This window comes from Phaethon aethereus (assembly GCF_964289735.1).
Source record: "Phaethon aethereus genome assembly, chromosome: 4".
NCBI classification, from domain to species: domain Eukaryota; kingdom Metazoa; phylum Chordata; class Aves; order Phaethontiformes; family Phaethontidae; genus Phaethon; species Phaethon aethereus.
Genome location: NC_138578.1, coordinates 48,084,181 through 48,104,904, shown reverse-complemented (window position 1 = coordinate 48,104,904; position 20,724 = coordinate 48,084,181). Strand labels below are relative to the sequence as shown.

At 39.3% G+C, this 20,724-nt stretch overlaps 1 protein-coding gene across 7 annotated transcripts in view; it reads right to left on the bottom strand.

Annotated features, from left to right (window-relative positions):
- The window catches only part of TENM3 (teneurin transmembrane protein 3), a gene marked incomplete at both ends in the record, with an annotated part of 320,770 nt that overhangs the window by 98,741 nt on the left and 201,305 nt on the right, over positions 1–20,724 (bottom strand). For all 7 annotated transcript variants that reach the window (XM_081999411.1, XM_081999412.1, XM_081999413.1 and 4 more), the window contains one exon: positions 19,313–19,551. In XM_081999411.1, the coding sequence (XP_081855537.1) occupies positions 19,313–19,551 (239 nt within the window). The remainder of the gene's footprint in view (positions 1–19,312; positions 19,552–20,724) is intronic.

Below are 20,724 nucleotides of genomic sequence, written 5' to 3'. Positions count from 1 at the left end.
CAGTAATTATGTCCTTTTCTCTTTTTTCATTTTTGATCCTTCTGAAGAGACAAATCATTTAAGTGAGCTCCTAAATGACCTACTAAAATAAGCAGTTTCACCGGCAGATGGATCCGTTCCGGACAGCCAGAAAGGGAAAAGAAACAACGCAAGGGGAGAGGAAGGAGGGTGCTGCGGGTGTTGCAGGGCTAACCTAAGACATGAACACTCCTTTTCTTGCTGTCACCAACACCCTGCACAACCTCCAGTTAGGTGCCCGTTCCCCATGCTAGTCTACAGAATGCGGCCAAGACCATTAGCGGAGCTGGAGACACTGGGGCACTTTGCTCTGGTAATGATAATGCATAAGCTAGGTTTCTGAACTACTTAATTCCCCACAACCATGTTTATTAGAAAGGTGATATTATGTTAAAACGTTTAGCTAAGCTAATTATGAAAGACAGTCAACCTTCCATGGTGTTAGGGGGAACTACTTAAGGAACCTTGATATCACCAGGGATTAATGAATGAACCCCTGGACTAAACTTTTAGAGCAAAAATATGGAAAAAACCCCAGCCTTAATGCTGTACTGTGACACACATAATGTATGAAATTTCTTGCTATCTGTGGTGTGTTTCCTTCTCTTCCAATGACCCTACGATACCACCACAATTAATTTTATTGTAATTACTCTAATTTGTGTTTGGTATAACATGGGTTTGATGATTCTGTGACAGCAGTTATCTCCAAAGCTGAAATAGTCTTTCAGTGCTACTGGGGAATAAAAATACATTATTACAGAATTTTTTTCCAGTGTATTTTAACTATTAGTTCAAAATATAGGGAAGATAATTCACTGTATCTTGTTTCTGCTCCTTCTATCTCTGAAACAGATCACTGCTATAGTTGATGTTACTAATTTGTTCAGATCTTCTATCCTAATGACAAACAATTCTTCATGCCTTTTGATTTAATCTCCGATCTTTCAAATTCTCTGTATTGACCATGGAAGCCCTTACTTAAGACCAACAGGCATCACTGGAAGTTTAGTCAGGGAGACAGTGAACACTGCCGAATGAAGACCGTCTCTGCCAGGTCATTGCCTTAAATCCTCCCCCTCACTCCCAACAAAACAAAAAACCAGAACGCAACCAAAGATCTATTATTGAACGCTTCAAAGGCTGAAATCCTCACTATAGATGACACATTCTCTTTGTTCCAGGTCTCTGACTCTACTCTTACTCTTCTTTCTCAGACCTTAAATTGCCTGTCAAATCCTGATAATATAGAATGTTCCTTGACCCTAAAACCTTATTTCTTTTTTCCCCTCTCATCCCTTGTTAAACCATAAATCTGACCACCACCATTTTTGGCTCATCACTAGAATTAGCCATTATTACTTTGGCCCTATCTCAGCTGAAATTCTTATTTATGTATTCATCATCTGATGATTGTATCTGTTTTAACATATTTCATCAAAATCTCTGGGGTCAAACTCTACTATCTGTTATACTAGTTCACTGGCAGCAATGAAAGACTGCAAAGAGCTAAATATTTAATGATTCAAACCCAGTACATTTCTTGTCTTCAGTCTGGAGATCTAAATCACCTCTCCTAACTTTGCTGGCTTCTTATCACTTTTAATACTCTCAGGAGAAAAAAAAGAAAGTGACATTCATTTTGTAACTCTAGAAGTACATCCCTTCCAAACACATGAGTTTAGAACATCATTAACAGCTCTGTCTGCTGATGCTATGTACATGCCCTGTGCTTCTTCACGCTCCACTGGGAGATCGGTAGGGGAAGGTCTGACATGACCTTCTAGCCATTCCCTCATAATTCAAAACAGCTGGAATTTGAAGTCTTCAAAGGGACGGACTGTGGGATCTATATTGATTACATCTCAAAGAACCAGTTACTGCAAGGTAAGTGACAATTACCTTTTCTTTGTGTTTGTACTGATGTGAGTCCCACTGTAGTTCACTGTCAAATATAGTAATAGTTGTATCCCTCAAAAATACTACTGATCTCTCAACTTTTGACACCGAGCTAACACCAAATTCAATAAACAACATTTAATAAAAATGAACAGATGGATACATGCAGCTGTTTCACAGATTGTGAATATTGGGATATTTTTGAAGCAGACCAAAAATGTTGCTTGACAACTCCAATGACAACCTGAAACTTACAGTGTGTACTAACACACTAAATAATTCAACTATGTAATCTCTCTGAAACAGCACTATGGAATTTAGAGAATTGTCCTTTCACTACAAACGTATGAAAACAACATGAAAGAATTAGGCTTGTTGATACAGGATCACATACAAGGTGCAATTTCTTTTGAGATGGGGAACTTCAAGAACATGGGTAAATTCGTTGATTAAGACAAATTCATGCACTATTTTGTCAATCAAGACCGGTCTCTTCTCAGCCAGCCATCTATATAAAAGCAAACTTTAAGCCTTTATCAGTGTTACAAGGACAGTGAGGCACCCGTTAAAAATTCTTGAGTCTGATAAGCCCCCATGAGTCTGATAAGCAGCACCCGGTACTGGTAACTGCACACTCCTCCGCAGGGGGTCTGACACCTTCAAGTCAAATGTTATGAACCAGTTCTGAATTTCCAGAGGGGGAATGATGCAGGCAGACTGCAGAGGTGTGTATCTTTGTTTCATTTCCTCAGGTCTAGAAAAAGATGAAGGCTTTCTTCTGCCTTTGGGATAGGGATGTAGAGTTCAATCCCCTTCTCTGTTTCTATTATATTCAGAAAAATGGTAGGTTTAATTCTTTCTATGAAGAATTTGATATATGAAGCAAAATTAAAGCAAAAACATATAACGGAAAATATATTTCTCTATTCTTAGCTGCTATTTTAGTCCCAAATCTAACTTTGGGGATCTAAACTGCTTTACAGGAGTTTCTTAATTTTTGGATTGATATTGCCTGTCGGGTGTGTTTTATTCCCATTGAATTTGGCATTTATTTGCTGTTAGACAATGCCAATGCCAATGATGACAAGAGACCCTTCCTAGAGTAATTAGTTCTGTGTCTGCCAAATCTATGAGAGTATTAACACTGGAACAACTTTCATCATCTTTGATGGCAGCAAGGACTTGTCTGAGAATGCCAGATGCCTCTAACCAGAAGGCACGCAGCTTGTGATGGCTGTGGTCACAGACCACAACAACTCAATCCAAATAACCCACAGCTGCAAGCATGGATGAACCCTCAGGGGATGGGAGAAAATATGGGTTGTCACAGTTCCAAATGTGCCCACAAGCCCTAACAAAAGCCTCCTTTTACTTGTATCAAGACGGGGATGATTGCTCTCATCGGGGAACAGGATGACTTTCTAAGCAGAGAAACAGATGACAATATCCTGTGCCTATTCTGCTGTTTCGGTCCCCATCTCTATTCTGCAAGTAATCTCTAGCTAGCAACAGATCTTCTTCATTTGCTGGAGTTATAAGAGCATTTTACCTTGGGACTGACAGAGCTGTTGAAGGTGGTATTTGTACTGCTACTGGACAAATTATGAGCATTATGACCAGCCGTTAGAGTGGGGTCATAGTTAAAATGGTCAGGACTCCATTCCCTCTAACGGAGTGGGAAGGAGCGCCATCAGTGAGGAGAAAGTCCTCTAGGATCTGCGCTGCTCCTGCATGAGCTGAGCACAGCACCGGTGTCTGCGTGGTACTGGGTGATACGGCTGAATTCTCCAGGACAAATCTCAAACATACAACAGTAACCTCCAAACTAACAGTTGGACTTTTGCCCCCTCCCTTTATATTTCTGCAGAGCAGCATGTGCCAAATGGACTGGGATATTCAAAAGATTCAGAGCTCTGAATTAAGGGAGTGCATTTATACCCACAGTAGCACTGCTGTTAACACAAACATGCTATCATTTGTTACAGGCTACCAGGTAATCCTACCATCTGTCACCACACAGTTCACTGAAGGGTTTCTGAACCACCTGAAACTACGTTTTCAAGCTTGGTTGATCTTACCTTTCACTCTGTAATTGAGGTCTAGTTATTTTGGTTTGTAATCAGTCTACAAGGCCTTCATCTCCACTTGATAATTAAAACAGCAACTAAGATTACATTTCACAGCAAACACTTGAAAAAAAATAAAATGACTAGTTTACACTGTGTAAAACACTTTACAATAATCTGCTTCAGGAAGAAGTTACTGCTATCAGGCCCCTTTATTCTTTTGATGTTGCCAGCCCATTTGTCTTGCATGCTCCCTTCTTAAGCTGCATCGCTGTGCTGTATGCATTCCCTTTGCAAGGAACTTGTTCTTGAGCAAACACACTGTATTATCACTTCAAAACCCTCTTTGAGACTTTCTTCAGCAAGCCAAAAAGAAATCAGCCCCTTTATTAGTAGGTGGTAAGAGAGACGGGTAATTTATATAGCTACATGGCAGAACTGGAACTGTGAGAGCTGACAACTACCTGCTGCATTTGACTGGGGAGTGCTTTCCTTTCGCTGCTCTGCTCACTGGCTCAAAGCTCTCTTCTGCCAAAGCTATAAGGCACAAAAAAGAACTGTAACAGAAAACCAATTTACACAGCTGTTTCTCCATTTAGCAAAAATTGGGCTTATCCCTTTTTTTTTTTTTCCCTTCTCATACACTTGAATGGTAAGAAGACAGGGACAGCTAGTTGATAAAGAAATTAGGCAGGTGTTAGCATCCTCCAGTGTCCAGGATGTAGCTCTGAACAGAAAACAACGGCTGGACACAGATGTGAGTATACATACAATACTGGGGTTTATGATCGCTATCAGAAAGAAAGAATATTTTTTTCTTTGTAGGAAAAAGTAGAAATATGCAGTAAAAACCAGAGAAACTTATTTATTGTTCTGTTTAAAATTCAAGGGCATCTCTATCGTAACTCACCAAGATCAACCGTATCTTTTTATAAAGTACTGTAGGTGGCAAATAGGCTCATATGAAAAACAAAGGGCATAGCAAACACCCTATAAGCTGTGCAAGTGAAGGCATTAAAGATGCAGGTGATTAGGATGAACAAAGCACATTCAAAGCTTAGGGGAGAATCCAGATTTCTTAAGAACACATGCATATAAGCAGAGGCTTTATTCAAGAAATAGCCCTACAGTAACTGGAGAGGTAACCAAAGTTTGAGTTTGAAGCCTCTGAAGTATTGGTCAGAAGTGCCAGTAATTCAACAGCTTCCACTCTGAGTTTGGTACATTTGTTTTTTGCAGTGAAAGAATTCTGAAGGTGACACAGTGCATTTCAGGGGAACAAGAGTTCACAGGTAGGAGGATTCTTTTTAGTAGACGGAAGCAGAAACAGAGTTGCCTGAAGTGGAAAATGAACTTCCAGTGTTCCTCCAGCTCTTCTTAGAATAATGACAAATGAAAAATTAAGATTAGACAGCAGACAGAAAAAACACTGGTTATCTCTAAGTAGCAAGCATCTCCCCAAGACCTCTGGAGGTAAGGCCTATGGCTTATGTTCTACAAACATAAAGAACTCAGCACTGTGGGGAAAGTTGGCAAGAGGAACTGAATGATGTTGGTGACCCTCCTTCCTTTCTCCCATGCGTTCTACAAGGTATGGTAATCAAGTCTTATTATTCATGAAGCTGTGCTTGAAGATGAGCTTCTTGCTAAGTGTGATTGTACTCATCTTCCAGGGCAGCTACTGCTACATATTTCTCGGTGCTAGTGCTTTCAAATCATGATTCACAAAATTGCTTCCCTAGAATTAATAGAATAATATATATGCACACTTGCACATAAGGAAAAGTGAGTATCATTTATATTTAAAGCAATGCAAAAAGATTATAATTTAAACTAAGCAAATTGCAATTATTGCTCAATCTTGTTGAAGGATTATCTTCTAGTTCATCTCCCTGTTGGCAATACATTTTCAAATGAAATATTTGAACATTGAAGTGGTTTTAAAAATTATCTCCCATATATTTTTCTAGCAGCTATAATTAGAATCTAAACCTATTTTATTCTGAAGGACCTGGAGTGGACCACAAGATGTGCAAATCAACTGTCAGTGATTTGCATTCATCTGCTTTTTTTCTAAGATAATAGGATGCCTTGGATGTTGCTGCAGATCAAATAGTGAATTAAAAATAGTTAATTAAAATTTTAAATAAAGTGAATTAAAAGTTATAAAAACAAGTTCTGTATTCATTACTGTTTTTCTCAAATCAACAAAAAGCCTATTATTTCTAAACTTAAAATAACTTAAAAATACATGCTTTTGAGCATCTTCAAAAGCTTAGCCACCAGGAGCATCATATAAAAGTTTCTAAACCTATATTCTGAATTTAAAACACGTCCGTATAGCATTATATGAAAAACTTAGCGATACCTATCAAGATCAATACCGTAACTGAAAAAGTATGGTTTCTTCCCTTTTAACCTGAACTGCTGAACGGGTCCATTGATTTTACTGTTTCACCTGCAAAAAAATCCAACCTTTATTCCTCATTTGCTTGAGGGCCTTTTAACAAAGCAGAACACATCATAAAAAAATTGCCTAGAAAAAATAGAGCAACAAAGATGTATCAGCTATCTACTATGGATAAACTTACTTTCTTTGACCTCTAATCAAAGATGATTATATGTCACTTTAAAGTAATGTTGCATTCGAACTGTTAAGAAAGATGTGTGGCAGTCTCGGTGTAACTATTTTTACTACATTCACCCAAAAATGGAACATTTATTCCTCTGCAAACTTGTATGGCTAGATGTCCCGGTTGTCAAGCCAGGGACTTTATGTAACAATAGTCTAGTTCTGTCAACAGCATTATGTGAGGCACATTCAAAGCTTAAGGGAGAATCCAGATTTCTTAAAACAAAAACAAAGATCATTATTCAGTAGCCTCTTATTTAAGTTGTATCTGTTTTGCATTGTTTCAGATTTATCCATTTATTCTGATGATCATCCAACATTCCCCATTATGCAATAGTCTTCAGTATTACCTAAACAGTCTTCAGTATTATCCTGGGCATTCTCCTAAACATAGATTAATTTTTTTCAAATAATGTTGTTCACAGTTAACAAGATGGTGAAAAATCATTACAGGTACAGAAATGATGGGGAAGTGCATATTATATTGCTGACTCCTTTGAGACAAGGGTTGTTTTGTCTCTTTTCGTTCATACAAAGGCATAAAAAACATTCCATAAATTTTGGGTTTCTATCTAATAAAGTCATAAGCAATGATTTTGTTGTCAAGTATTGTGGGAGAGAAAAAAAACTTCCCCTGATTTACGTTTTTCAAGACTAGGTTAAGACTGCAGGATAATTACTTCTCTGTATTCCTTCAGGCATTTCTTTATTCTCTTCCTTCTCAATCTTTAACTCCTTCCCTTTTCTCCCTTAAACTTGCTTTCTGGAAAACAGCTGAGGCTCAGGTTTGTGCTCATCTATCTTAGTTTTTTTCCACAACTCCAACAGAAGTCTTGCTCAGGGCGACATCCTTTAGATCACAGCCCTCATAAAACAGTAATGTTAAGAAAAGTAATGCTGATGTAATGTCTCAAAATTCATTGGAAACATCTTTCTTAGGCAAGAACATCAATGAACAGGTCCAAACATTTTTGTAGTTCAGAAGCCTAATTTATTACAAAAAACCACCCAATCCCCAAACCCAACAAAACCCCAAAAATCTCAAGGGATATAATAATAATGAAATGGCACTACATGATCATGCATAACCTATTTGCATGTTGATGGCATAGAGAAGTGCAGCCTGATGAAAAGATTTAAGAACCAAAGGAAAAAGAAACAGGGGCCAATTAATGTGATGTTCAAAGGACACATCGAGCTGGGATTTTATAGTATATAGTGAAATACTTATGCTGCATATTCCATCTCATGACTGGCTAAAAAAGATCAAAGGTTTTTATTCCATATTAAGAATAACAGAATATTACAGCAAACATGCAATAAAAAGAAATGTAATAACCTTTAATAAAAGATGATAATAAGGTTTGATAAGAACTTTTGGAATGTCACCAGATCTGGAATGTAAGATGAAAGCATCTGCACGTAGAGATTGTAGTGTGTTATTTGGAACCCTACAGAGCTAAACTGTGATTAGAACTACATATTTTTCCATAAATTAGCTTTTGTTTTGTATTTCCTGCTGAGATCATACGCAAGTTGATTGAACGTGCAAGTCAATATATAGGTTTTCTAATCCTTTGCTGTTTGTTAGGCTTGATGATATCACGATTACAGCAGTCCACTTGTACATCAAAGGTATGTGATCGAGGCCACAACAAAATAACCTATAACTTCTTTAAAAAACTTCTTCACAGTGATTTAGATCTATCCATGATAATTACCACTCACCTACCTGAACTGTGCAATTATGCAGATGCATAAACCAACCACTACATGCAGATGAACTTGCAAAACCACAGAATTTCCGCTTAAATCCGTATTTAAAAATAGAATGGATACGCTGAGTTCACCAAAGAGGCCTTTTTACACAACTCTATCTTACCTCCACACCTCCAATATAAACTCATAAGCCATCTGCATAAGCAAACAATCTTGTACAAATCCTTGGTTCAAAAAAATAAGGTTTAAGTCAGCTCAGTGATTGCAGTCATGCCCCTACTGAAACCTCTCCACCACCCTCTTTTTTAGCTCAGCTCCTCACAGGGACATAGTTCCTCACTACAGCAGCAGGAATCACAACTGCCCAAGCAGCTGTGGGTCTGGGCCAATGACACACAGGTGGGACTAGATGGACCATCCTTTATCATATAGTCATTAATGTGTTTTATGCACATTGGAATAACACACCATGTTCTGCCACAGGCCGCACTAAAGTGGGAACTATGGACCTGTCAGCCTCACCTCTTGTGCCTGGGAAGATCATGGAACAGCATAGCTTCTAGGAAGATCTAAGGCACATGGAGGCCTGGGAGGTGATTAGAGACAGCCAGCATGGCTTCACCAAAGGCAAGTCCCACCTGACCAAGCTAGTAGCCTTCTATGATGGAGTGACCACATCAGTGGACAAGGGAAGAGCTACAAATGTCATCTATCTGGACTTCCGTAAGGCCTATAACATGGTCCCCCACAACATCCTTCTCTCTATATTGGAGAGATACGGATTTGATGGAATATTGGGTGGATGACGGATTGGTTGGATGGTTGCATCCAGAGTGTAGCGGTCAACAGCTCAATGTCTGGATGGAGATCAGTGACAAGCAGTGTCCCTCAGGGGTCCGTACTGGGACCAGTACTCCTTAACATCTTCAACAATGACATAGACAGTGGGATCGAGGGCACCCTCGGCAAGGTTGCAGATGACACCAAGCTGAGTGGTACAGTTGACACACCTGAGGGATGGGATGCCATCCAGAGGGAACTGGACAAGCCTGAGGAATGGGCCTGTGTGAACCTCATGAGGTTCAACAAAACCAAGTGCTGGGTCTTGCACCTGGGTCGGGGCAACCCTCAGTATCAATACAGGCTGGGAGATGAAGAGATGGAGAGCAGCCCTGCTGAGAAGGACTTGGGGGTACTGGTGGGTGAAAACCTGGACATGAGCCAGCAATGTGCGCTCACAGCCCAGAAGGCCAACCGTATCCTGGGCTGCATCAAAAGCAGTGTGGCCAGCAGGTCAAGGGAGGTGACTCTGCCCCTCTACTCTGCTCTGGGGAGACCCCACCTGCAGTACTGCATCCAGCTTGGGAGCCCTGAACACAGGAGAGACATGGACCTGTTGGAGTGGGTCCAGAGGAGGGTCACCAAAATGATCCGAGGCATGGAACACCTCTCCTGTGAGGACAGGCTGAGAGAGTTGGGGTTGTTCAGCCTGGAGAAGAGAAGGCTCTGGGGAGAACATATTGCAGCCTTCCAGTACTTAAAGGGGGCCTGTAAGAAAGATGGGTACAGATTTTTTAGCAGGGCCTGCTGCAATAGGACAAGGGGTAATGGTTTTAAACTAAAAGAGGGTAGATTCAAACTAGATATAAGGAAGAAATTTTTGACAATGAGGGTGGTGAAACACTGGCACAGGTTGCCCAGAGAGGTGGTAGATGCCCCATCCCTGGAAACATTCCAGGTCAGGTTGGATGGGGCTCTGAGCAACCTGATCCCGTGGAAGATGTCCCTGCTCATGGCAGGGGGTTGGACTAGATGACCTTTAAAGGTCCTTTCCAACCGAGACTACTCTAAGATTCTATGACCTTAACAGCTATAGCACATTTGTTTTTTCCTGGATTATAAAACTACAAATGCTGTTATAGGTAACAATTCCTAAAAGATACGATTTTTTTGTTTGTTTTTGTGAAAGAAGTTGTCTGAAATGGCATCAATGTGAAAATGAAGGATCTCACATTTAAAGATGTCTTTCTACTTCAGAGAGCACCTAACATTCACCCATAATTAATCACTGCAGTGGGGTAATTACACCTATATAAAACCCATGTCTTCTTGCGATCTCAGTCATAAATGCAACATCAAATGATATTGCTCACCAGAAGTTTGGACACATGTACTTGACCTTTTTATTTTAAAGTGCTTGTGTATGGAGAGCTTTACCAAAATCTCATCTAAATCAGACATTTTTAACAGCATCAATTTTTTATAGCATTCAAAAAGAGACCAAGCTGTTCTCTTCATAGGAATGATTCAATAAAAGATGCAATTTATAAAAGATGCAATTTATACACAGAACTACCAGTTTTAATACACATATCATAATTCACATATCACAGCAGATAGCACATCTCTAAGGGCTGGCTTCTTTCTTCACAGACACGAGTTAGAAATTAATGGAAACTACCAGCAAAGAAGAGAAGACTGTAATCCTATGTCTACAAGAATTTGAGTAATCACCTGAGTAATTTCATCTCTGTTTTGCAAAAATCTCTTAAACATAAGCATACATTTGAAGTATTACATATCCTTACATAGTACTAAAATATACTACACGTTTGCGTGCATTGATAGAATAGGAACTACATATCTAAATTATTTTAAGCTTGCTGTTTATCCAAAAGAAATAGCTGCTGTAATTTAACTTCATTTCTCATTAAGCTGAAAAATTGCTACTATTTGGGAGTCTGCCAGAAGATTATAGGAGGAGTGCAGAAGGGCCCACATCTCTACATGATGTGCTTGCAAGAGATTTCAGTATTCCTGAAAACACCATCCAGATTTCTTAAAAACCACCATATTGTATCAAGTATGATGGCAGAATCACAGAGTGTGGGACCTATGGACAATGACATAATGTAGTCCTGCAGTTTATTATTACACCTGTTATGTTGCCAGGATTACCGAGTTTCAATTTGCTCCACTGGGTAAAAGTGGAAGGGTGACAGGACTATTGCCAAAAACCTTGTGATAAATCTTAATTAGAACACAAGCCTTTTTCAGAGCAGAGGTGGGTATGCTCCTTGACGGATTAACTTTATTAATCCCTTGAAATCTTGTCAAGTCTCTTTGAACCTCCTGACTGCCAATTACATGTTCCTACATTCTTCTGTGTGAGGATTATCTTTCTCAATGAATGTTTTACTCTCAGTGCCACTAACAATAATAGTGTGTGACATCCACACCACCAATCAAATATTAATACCGTGCACTCCTGAAATAGTAAATATTATATTATATTATGCTTTGCACTTAAGTCTGAAACACAGTAACAAGATATTTGCTTAAAAAACATCAACGAAAGGCATTATCCATAATGGTATTCTTGTAAGAGACCAGAAAGTATGTTTAATGTTCATGTTTCAAGACATAGATGTTCAACATGTTTAGATTTTGTACTATTTCAATGAAAGATGTTAAAAACACTTTCAGCCAAACTCAGCCCAATAAGGTGGTGAAGCATAACAAGTTCATTTTCTAACGAGTCATTCTGTGTCTCCCAGTTTTGAAAGAATGTAGTAAACATAAGAAATTACGTTATTGTTTACAAAATATTTTCACACTAAGGAGGCACAATGAGCTATCAGCAATGCTGTAAACGTTATATGAAACTCATACGGGTATCTAAAAGTCATAGCTATGGGATACCAAGGAAAATAAATTTATCTCATGTTAAATATAGCTGAAAATCTCTGTAATGCAGAAAGTCATGGAAGTACTAGCTGCAATATTAAGCTTCATGTTAAAGCATAAGAACAGTGTGGACAGCCACATGTGTATCTGAATACAGCCTTTTACAAAGCACATGTCAGAAATGACTGAAAGGAGTTGCCTGAACTGATGTTAGTAAGGCATGGCCCACAAGTATCAATTATCTGTCTTCTATAGTTCTATTTTTAAAGATTATGAAGTACTGAATTGGAACTAGGACATTGGCACTTCAGACTTCGAGGACTTTCCTAAGGTCCATTCAGGATGCTAAAAACCTTTAGAAATTTCAGGAGGTGGTTTCTACCTGCTAAGTAATTGTGCTGTACTGCATTCACCACGTCTATGACCACACACTGAAGAGACTACACACCCTTTGGTCCTGCCTTGTAGTTAGACCTGCTCTTCTGTCAGGGAAGAGTAACATGTGTCACTGATGCCTGAAACAACAGGTAAGCAGATTTTGGCAGGCGCAGAGCAGAGCCATGCACGCCGGGGGCCTGCACGCTGTGTTGCCGTCCTTCAGAAGCTGGCTGCCCATGAGATTTGGAGCTGAGCAAGACCTGGAAATATCCATTCTGGTCAGAAGCAAGACATCACTATGCACCTAATCCACAGCTGCTTACTTTGAGAAGCAGCCACTTTCAACTCCCATCAAGCCCAAACTGATACTAGAAACCTTTAATTTGGGAAAAGGATGATAGGGAACACTGCTGTTGCCTCCAAATGCAGTAGAGGCATCTGGAGCCTCCCCTAAAAGCCCCATGGACTGTTAAAAAGAAAAAGTTGCTTATGGCTTTGCAAGGAGTGATGTACTTTCTATAGTGCTGGAGGCACTGGCTGCCTTCACAGCTCGAGATAGAAGCACACGTTAGGCAAGAACACGAGACGTTGATGTGGTTCTCCTAAGTGGTTGGTGCAATCAGACAACATGAAGAAGCCACACTTGGATAGCTGATATGCTTTCTCAGGAAGTTTCATAGAAGTGAGGTTTCCCTGCTGTAGATTTTTGGACGGTAGTTTGAATACATTGTGATATATGGATTTGGTAAACCGTAAAATCTCAGAGCACTTTCTTCAAATTATGACAACAGACCAAGAGGAAAGGCAAAATATTTGTAATTTTTTTTTTAAAGAATCATATATATATAAAGGTATTACTCTACCTCAATGCCTCTAATTTGAGGGAAAGAGAAATGGGGTAAAAGCATAAACCTGTCAAACTGTAAAAATCTGCTACATATCAGCAGAGAGAGAACACATTTCCAACCCACACACCTCAGTGAAGCTCCAGTCATAGCTAAGGTCCCAGCACAACCTAGGGAAGCAGGCAGAAATGGAGAGAGAATGTGGAAAATCAAAAGTTCTTGATGAAACTCGCAGTGACAGTATCATTACAATACTCAAAATTAAATGCAAGTCAAAGAGAAACAGTTTCTATAAACACATAATGAAAGTAAAGGTGATTAATGGCAACGAAACTATATTCTCCCTCATGCCTGTTAATTACAATACCTATGCTGGGTATTGTAATAAAAATTCCATTTAAATGGCATTATTAATTAAGTTGTTTTCCTCATTCCTGGCAGTAATTGAGCTTTACAAACAGCAGAATAATGTTAACTTGGCATTGCAATCAAAAAGAAGTATTGTGTTGTTCTTTATCAATAAAGTAAAACAGATTCCTTTTGATTACAGGTATATTTAGTCATTGCTTTAGCCACAAAAATTCAGTTCTCTAACTGTCATGGTTGTAAGTCCATTAGCTTTGGAGAGGCTGGTTCTGCCCTACTATGACTTCTGCCACTGAGCCCAACAGGAAAGGCTATCTGGCCCTCTGCAGTCTGGGAACAGATGTGAATGCCAGCAGCTGTCACACTAAACCCTGAGTAATGTTGGAGAACCGCGGACAACCACCTCGGAAGCAGCACCGGAGACATGGAAAGTTAACCTCACTCTGCAGAAACGGGTGATTTTCTAATTTTTAAGGATTACATAAAACTCACCTGCAGGACAGTTAATTGACCCTCAGCTGCAATTTTCCCACTCTAAATCCTTCTGTGTCAGTGTCCTCTAACGATAAAACTTGTTTGCTATTTTTCCTGGCCACCTCCTCCTTCTCTTTCTACCTTAAAATCTCTTAAGTTACTCTGTTATTATTCTCAGTAAGTTTTTGAGACAACTCTGAAGACAGTTGTCCATTATTGGAAATCTATTAGCATATAAATTTTCAGCTTACTTTATATATCTTGAGATGACGATAAAACAGTAACATTTTCAGATGGACAAGAAGCCTGAATGCACAATAACCACAGGATAAGCACAATGTATCTATTTTTATACAAATGTGGAAAGTATGAATTATCTGTAATTATCAAACATGGCTTACAAGTCTAGTATCTCTTTTCCAGTCACATTTCATTTGCAATTTGCATTATGACTGTATGGTCATCTCTGTGTCATAGCAGAACAGCAGTTTTTCTACTGTTTCTGATAGATGAAATATAATCTACAATATATGCTTTCCCAGAAGATGTTTCAGTTGTTAAGTCTAAATGTTAGCTTTCTTTTCTGTCCAAAATGGATTTGCTTAACTGTTCACAGCGAACAGTAGTGATAAAAATAGTCCTGTAGCCTTTTAAATTAAATTAAATTCCCACTCCCTTTTCTTCTTCCTACAGAAGAGCTGTCCTTCTGTTATCACTGATATTTAAATATTTGCTTTATCATAAATAGCTGGCTGGTGTATATTCTTGTCCTGACCATTGGCTGCAGAACTAAGGCTAACAAAATGATCAATCCCAAGGTACACAGAGGGTAAAATGTTCCACAGGCTTGAAAGTATGACAGATAGTTGTGAAGAAGTTGGGACAGCAGAGGCCTGACTAAATAGGCCAGGTCTCACTGTGGAGTCAAAGAATGTTTTATGTTAACAGAAGCCTATTTAGTAGACATAAGACAACACTCATGACAGATGCATGCGGTCTTTCAGTGTGCAACTGTTCAAGCTTAGTTTATTGAATCTGGTGTATTCCAACACTGACTGAGGAAAACTGCTCGCCTCTTCAGTTCTATGCACAGTGAAAATGGCCCTAACTTCTGCTATTGACTTAGACAATGTCAAGACAGTGCCATTGGCAATGGAGAATCAATTGCCAAAGCAATTCTTGGGGAAGAAAGAGGGGCCCTGATGTCCCCAAATTCTCATTCATTTCATCCAGTTGTTGAATCCACCCTAAAGAAGAAATAATTAGCAGAGTACAAATCAATCTGTTAATACAGCTGGTCAGTCTGTGCTGTGGAACAACGTATTACAAACAACTCCTCCTGACTGATGTAGTTCTCTATAATCGCACAGTGGATTTTTCTGTTAGGAAAAAACCACATCCAAGAACAACAAACTCCTCCCTTTAATAAAACCAAGAGTGGACAGAGAAGACCCCGAAAGGTAGAACCAAAGGATAGATGTTACATACAAAACTTTGATTTGATGCCCATGTTTGACCTAGGAGTTGCTCTACAAAACTTTCCCTTCATTCATTCACTGCACATGATGGATGCTGAATAAGGCAGTTAAGTGATGGGGAGAAGAAGAACAGGGTTCTGTTTTGTCTTGCACATTGTAAAGCTGGACTCTTATTTCTGGCTCTCACACAGACTCCCTGTACAAAGTTTGGGTAAAACTATTAATGTGTATATAGAAAGAGGTCAAACTAAGGCAACTTTACATTTCTTACTCTTTCATAGCTTAAATTTAATACCACTCTTCCTAGTCTTCCAAACAGGGAAAAAACCTCTAAAATGTTCATGTTTGAAAAAAATTGGTCGTTTTCTTCCTTGGTTGCAAATCTGATTATGGATAGCACTTAAGCAAATGAGCAATTTGAAGAAATTCCAGTGTAATCTTGATCCCAAAATGAGGCAGTTTATATTCTTTATTCCCTATCTTTTAAACCCATTATTTCAGGGGAGGTTTTGAAACCTTTACTCTAAACTAGAGCTATTTTAAAATTCCACTCATATATGTCGCTGCACTATCTTTTGGTTCAGCACTTGCATGTTTCTGTTGCTTAATTCCTTGTTTCCTCAACCATTTAACAGTAGATGAAGCCTCTAAACAAAAGGACCAACATTTTCCACAACTCACTTCTATTTTCTCTAAAAATTAGCAGGTCTCATTGACAAGAATGGTAAACTTAAACATTTTACACATTGCAAAATGGTTGAGAGAGACCCCAAGGGCGAGAAAAGCATGAATATGTGGGGAGGCTGAAAGTGAGACTTTCTTTCCTATAGACTGAAATAGCATTTTCAATTCCTTGTGACCCCCAAGACTGCATTAAGTGCAGTCTTACACTTAGAATGCAGTCTTTGCTCTGGTGTCTCCCCAGCCGACATCTTCTGCTCTCACCTCCCATTTGTAGACTTTGTAAACGTAGAAGTCTTTCCTGTCAGAGTGATGGAAGTAGTGCAAGACAGACCAGATTCTCCATGCAGCTCCTTCCCCTGGCTGGGCTAATTGACGGAGCAGTAATTGACTGAGCAGTTCTGCAAAGGCAGACATGAAGTCTAGCAAACTGTCTCTTCTGCCTTATGTTGCCTGAGCAGAGGCAGCGCAATCTGAAGTCTCTACCCCATATTCACTGCAACTAAAATAAGCCAGGGCATGACACGTTCATCTCTCCACCTTTCTGAGAAGGGCCTGGTTACACCACCGTTCAGCAGGTGAGCGGTCCTATTAGTTCTTTAGTCTGCAGCAGCCACGCTATGTTCCTTATCAATGTGCACTGGCATATTTTGCAGCAAGGGCTGTAGCATTTTCGTGCTTGTGGCAATGTCTCTCTGTGAAGTTCAAAACATGTCTTGAACTGGCCTTACGAATGCGACACACCACCTCAACTGCTGTAAACCTCAGCAGACAAGCCAGACCACTGTGTTAGAGGCATGTCATGAGATGCTAGAGGTCACACAATACCACAGTCCTTCCCATTCTTCTATGTTACGACCGATTTCCTGTTCAGTCATTTCCCTTTCACACCTATGCTATGAAATGGTTAATCAAGATGAAGGGCCGTTTCCATCTTACATTGATGATTTCCACCGATTATACTTGGATGGCCTATTAAACGGAGAGCATTTCTGATATTACATCTGTAGAGATGGGAAAACCACATACATGAATGCGTGTAAACCATTCATGGGTTTATGGACCTGAAGTTCTCTAGAGAGTGTCCCTGAGTGCTGGATTTTACATTTAGATTGCTGAGTTAGCTGAAATATGTGTAATATCACCAGTAGGCAAAGAGCTCCCTATTGACCACGGGCAGAGGAAGGCCCTTGTGCATTGTTTATTTCAGAAAGGATGTGAGTTGGCGTGCACCCATGAAATGTTGTGCAGCTATATTTGGTTTTTTTACAGGGTATGTGAATAAATGATGTGTGGAGCTGAAAGCTCTCACTCACTGGAAAGCTTGGCTCTTTTTCCCTGAATACAGGAATAGAGGCGCATTAGACATGCTTATATTTCTTAATGTGCCTGTGGGAGAAATAATTCGGTACAGCTCTCTTCTTGTGCCCCTCAGATTCATAAGTAATCTGGCTCTTTGGGGCTAGCAAAGTGTAGAGCTCAGCTCAGAAACAGGTCTTCAATATTTTACTATCTGTATGGCTGTTGCCCCCAGTTCTCAACAGTGATACTTCATACTGAATTCCTTCTTTCGTGTTTATGTAGCTATTTAGTAGCAGATGTTTGCTTCTGATGACTTACGAGGCAGTATTATGGATACTAAGCACAATTACTGATTATTTCAATCCCACTTTAAAAAATAAGTAGTGTCAAAGCTTAACTCTAAACCACACCTTTATACTCCTGTGCACATTCACACAAAATAACCATAAATCCAATGATTAGACGAGGGTGGAGAGCAGTGGCAAGCCCTACATTTGCATACATGCCTTTTGCTCTTTGGGGCTGGCAGCTGAGGTGGAAAGGGTGCTCAGGGGGCTCCTCTTTGCTGGGACAGTGAGAAATTTCTCCAGCTACTCGGCAACCCAATTTCTTGCATTGTTCACAGGAGCTTCAGCCCAGTAAGAACTACTTCGAAGGCTCTATACAGCTTATGCTGTGCCTTGGACTGAAATGTAGCAAGCCTGTTTCAGCAAAGGCAATGAAGATTTAAGGATCATAAAGCCTTCTAGGCTCTATTATTAATTTACACCTATTTTAAAAAGAGGAAGTAAAGGAGAGATTGACTCTCTTTTCTTTCTTTGACTTAAGACTTTGGATCTGAGTGCAACCAATACCAAAACACAGACCCTTACACTTACATTTCCGTAACTGTGGTAACTTAAATTTCTACTTAACAAATCAGTTAAAAGAAAGTCTTTGAAGACCATTTATGGACTCAGAGGGGAAAAAAAATCTGCAAACTGGACAAAGCCGCAGAAGTTACGAGCACAAAAAGAGCTTGTTCTGTTCCCTTATTAAGGTCAATGACATTTTTCTCACAAACACTGTCCCCATTAACTGCCTACAACTCAAATTATATAATATTTATAGTGAACATTTATGAAATTAAATAATTAAAGAGATGAAGAAATAAAGGAAATCCTCTAAAATAAAAATTGGGAAATGGAATTTAACAAACAAATAGAGAAAAGAGCAAATAATTAAAAATAAACAACCCACAGGAGACGAAGAAGTCTCCATCTCCTCTGCATGTTGTCCTTTTGAACAATTATCTTCCCTATCCTGCAATCAAAAGTCTGTATTACGCTTCTGCTCTAGCTCTATACACAAACATACGTGTATGTAATGATGAAATAAGTGATAGTTAGCATCCCTGAATTCTCTATTAGTTACATTTTACGCAAAATGAGAGGAAAAGAGTTCTGTGGATATGCTGCAAGTTATATTCACATTATGGAATTTTTATAGCCTATATTTTACACGTACTTTTATAAGAACTAGACACCACAAAACTTAACTGCAGTTCAAACACTTCTCTGAAATTAATTTACCCACTATCATCCTGCAAAACGCTGGCAAAATACTCAAGTTTTCTATTTCCTCTAAACAATCGGGAATCTTCATTAGATCATTGTTGTGGTTTTTACTGTTACAAAAAAGTTCACTAGTTAGAGGTTAGTATGTCACTGTCCATATACAATCCAGACAACCCTACACATAGTGACAATTAGAAAAAATGGGACTCACCTATAAAGTAGGACAGCAGTATTGCCAGCAGCACTGAGACCCCTACAGCACAGAGTGCAGTACATTTCCAGCTACAGTACTTCGAAGACTTCTTGAATTTAAAAGCACTTCTGGATAGAGTGTTCCTAGGTAGTGGCCGAGTAGGAGGGGAATAAACAGAGCCGGATGCCATTGTGTACCCTGGCGTGGCGGTACTGAACAGCGGTGTGGTCCCTGTTCCTGTTTTGAATAGGAAATGCCTGTGGAAGAAAGAGTGTATGGTAAAGTATAAAAGCAAATAAAGCTGGAACATAGGCAGTTATACCTCTTTTGTTTAATATTGCCTATTTTCTCCAACACCTAACCACATCCAATCCACACAAAAGATGCAAAACTTGTCACAACATACACACAAAAAAATGGCATTTCCACTTTAGGAAAAGACTGAACTCCCTAAACATTAGTGATACACTGGTATCCAGACAGGAAACAGAACTACCCAAAATACAGCATGGTAGGGAGGAGGTCTCTCAGAGTTTATCCAACAAGTAGGGACAGGCTTTCTGCTGCTGTTTATTTTTGTTGGCTTCCACTACAGACTACAGGGAACTCCATTAAAAAGTCAATAATGAGCAATCTGACTACAGCCCATGCTACTTAATCATGGCTTTCCTGGGTTAAGTACAAAGAAAACAGCAATCTCTCATACAAACTTTTGGCAAGTTTGCCAAAATTAGTCAGTTAAAAGATTTTTTTCCCTGCACTAAATACCCAGTTCACTAATTCGTATCTCCTCACGCATAATCTTACCATAACAAGATCTGATTACGGATACAGCAGATAGTTACAGCCTGGGATGTAGTCTAAAGAAATATATTTAGTAAGTGCTCAAAAAGATCCACAGCCAGCAACAGAAATGAAAAAGCAATGCCAAAGTTAAGACACACTTTGCGAGTTACCAGTAAACTTAATTTTGTTCAATTAAAATTTCTAAGAAACGTATTACCTCCTGAGCCTATCTACAGTAGAATCCTTTAATCTTAGCTCATGCAAGCATAATTATTTTGGAAGAGCCTCTAAGCATGGCATATACTACCTGGAGTTTTTCTCCTGACGCACGTATACAACTCTACGAACAACAAAACCTCAGCCAGACAAAGATCTTTGCGCCAGGGGTTTTTCCACCAATTTGTTATGCTGGCAACTCTGTAGCGTAAGGCTTGGCCTTACATAATTAGGCTTTGCAAAATGAATACATTATAGCTAAAAAAGGTAAGAAAGCACACTGCAGAGAATTTTAACTTACCAAGCCCACGAACAGCTACACAGAACTAGAGAGGTGTTTGCATTTTTTAATAGGTAAGAGACACTCATCAATTGCTGATACCCAGGTCCTCCTGAAGCCAAGTGCATGCCTACGTTGTTTGTCTACT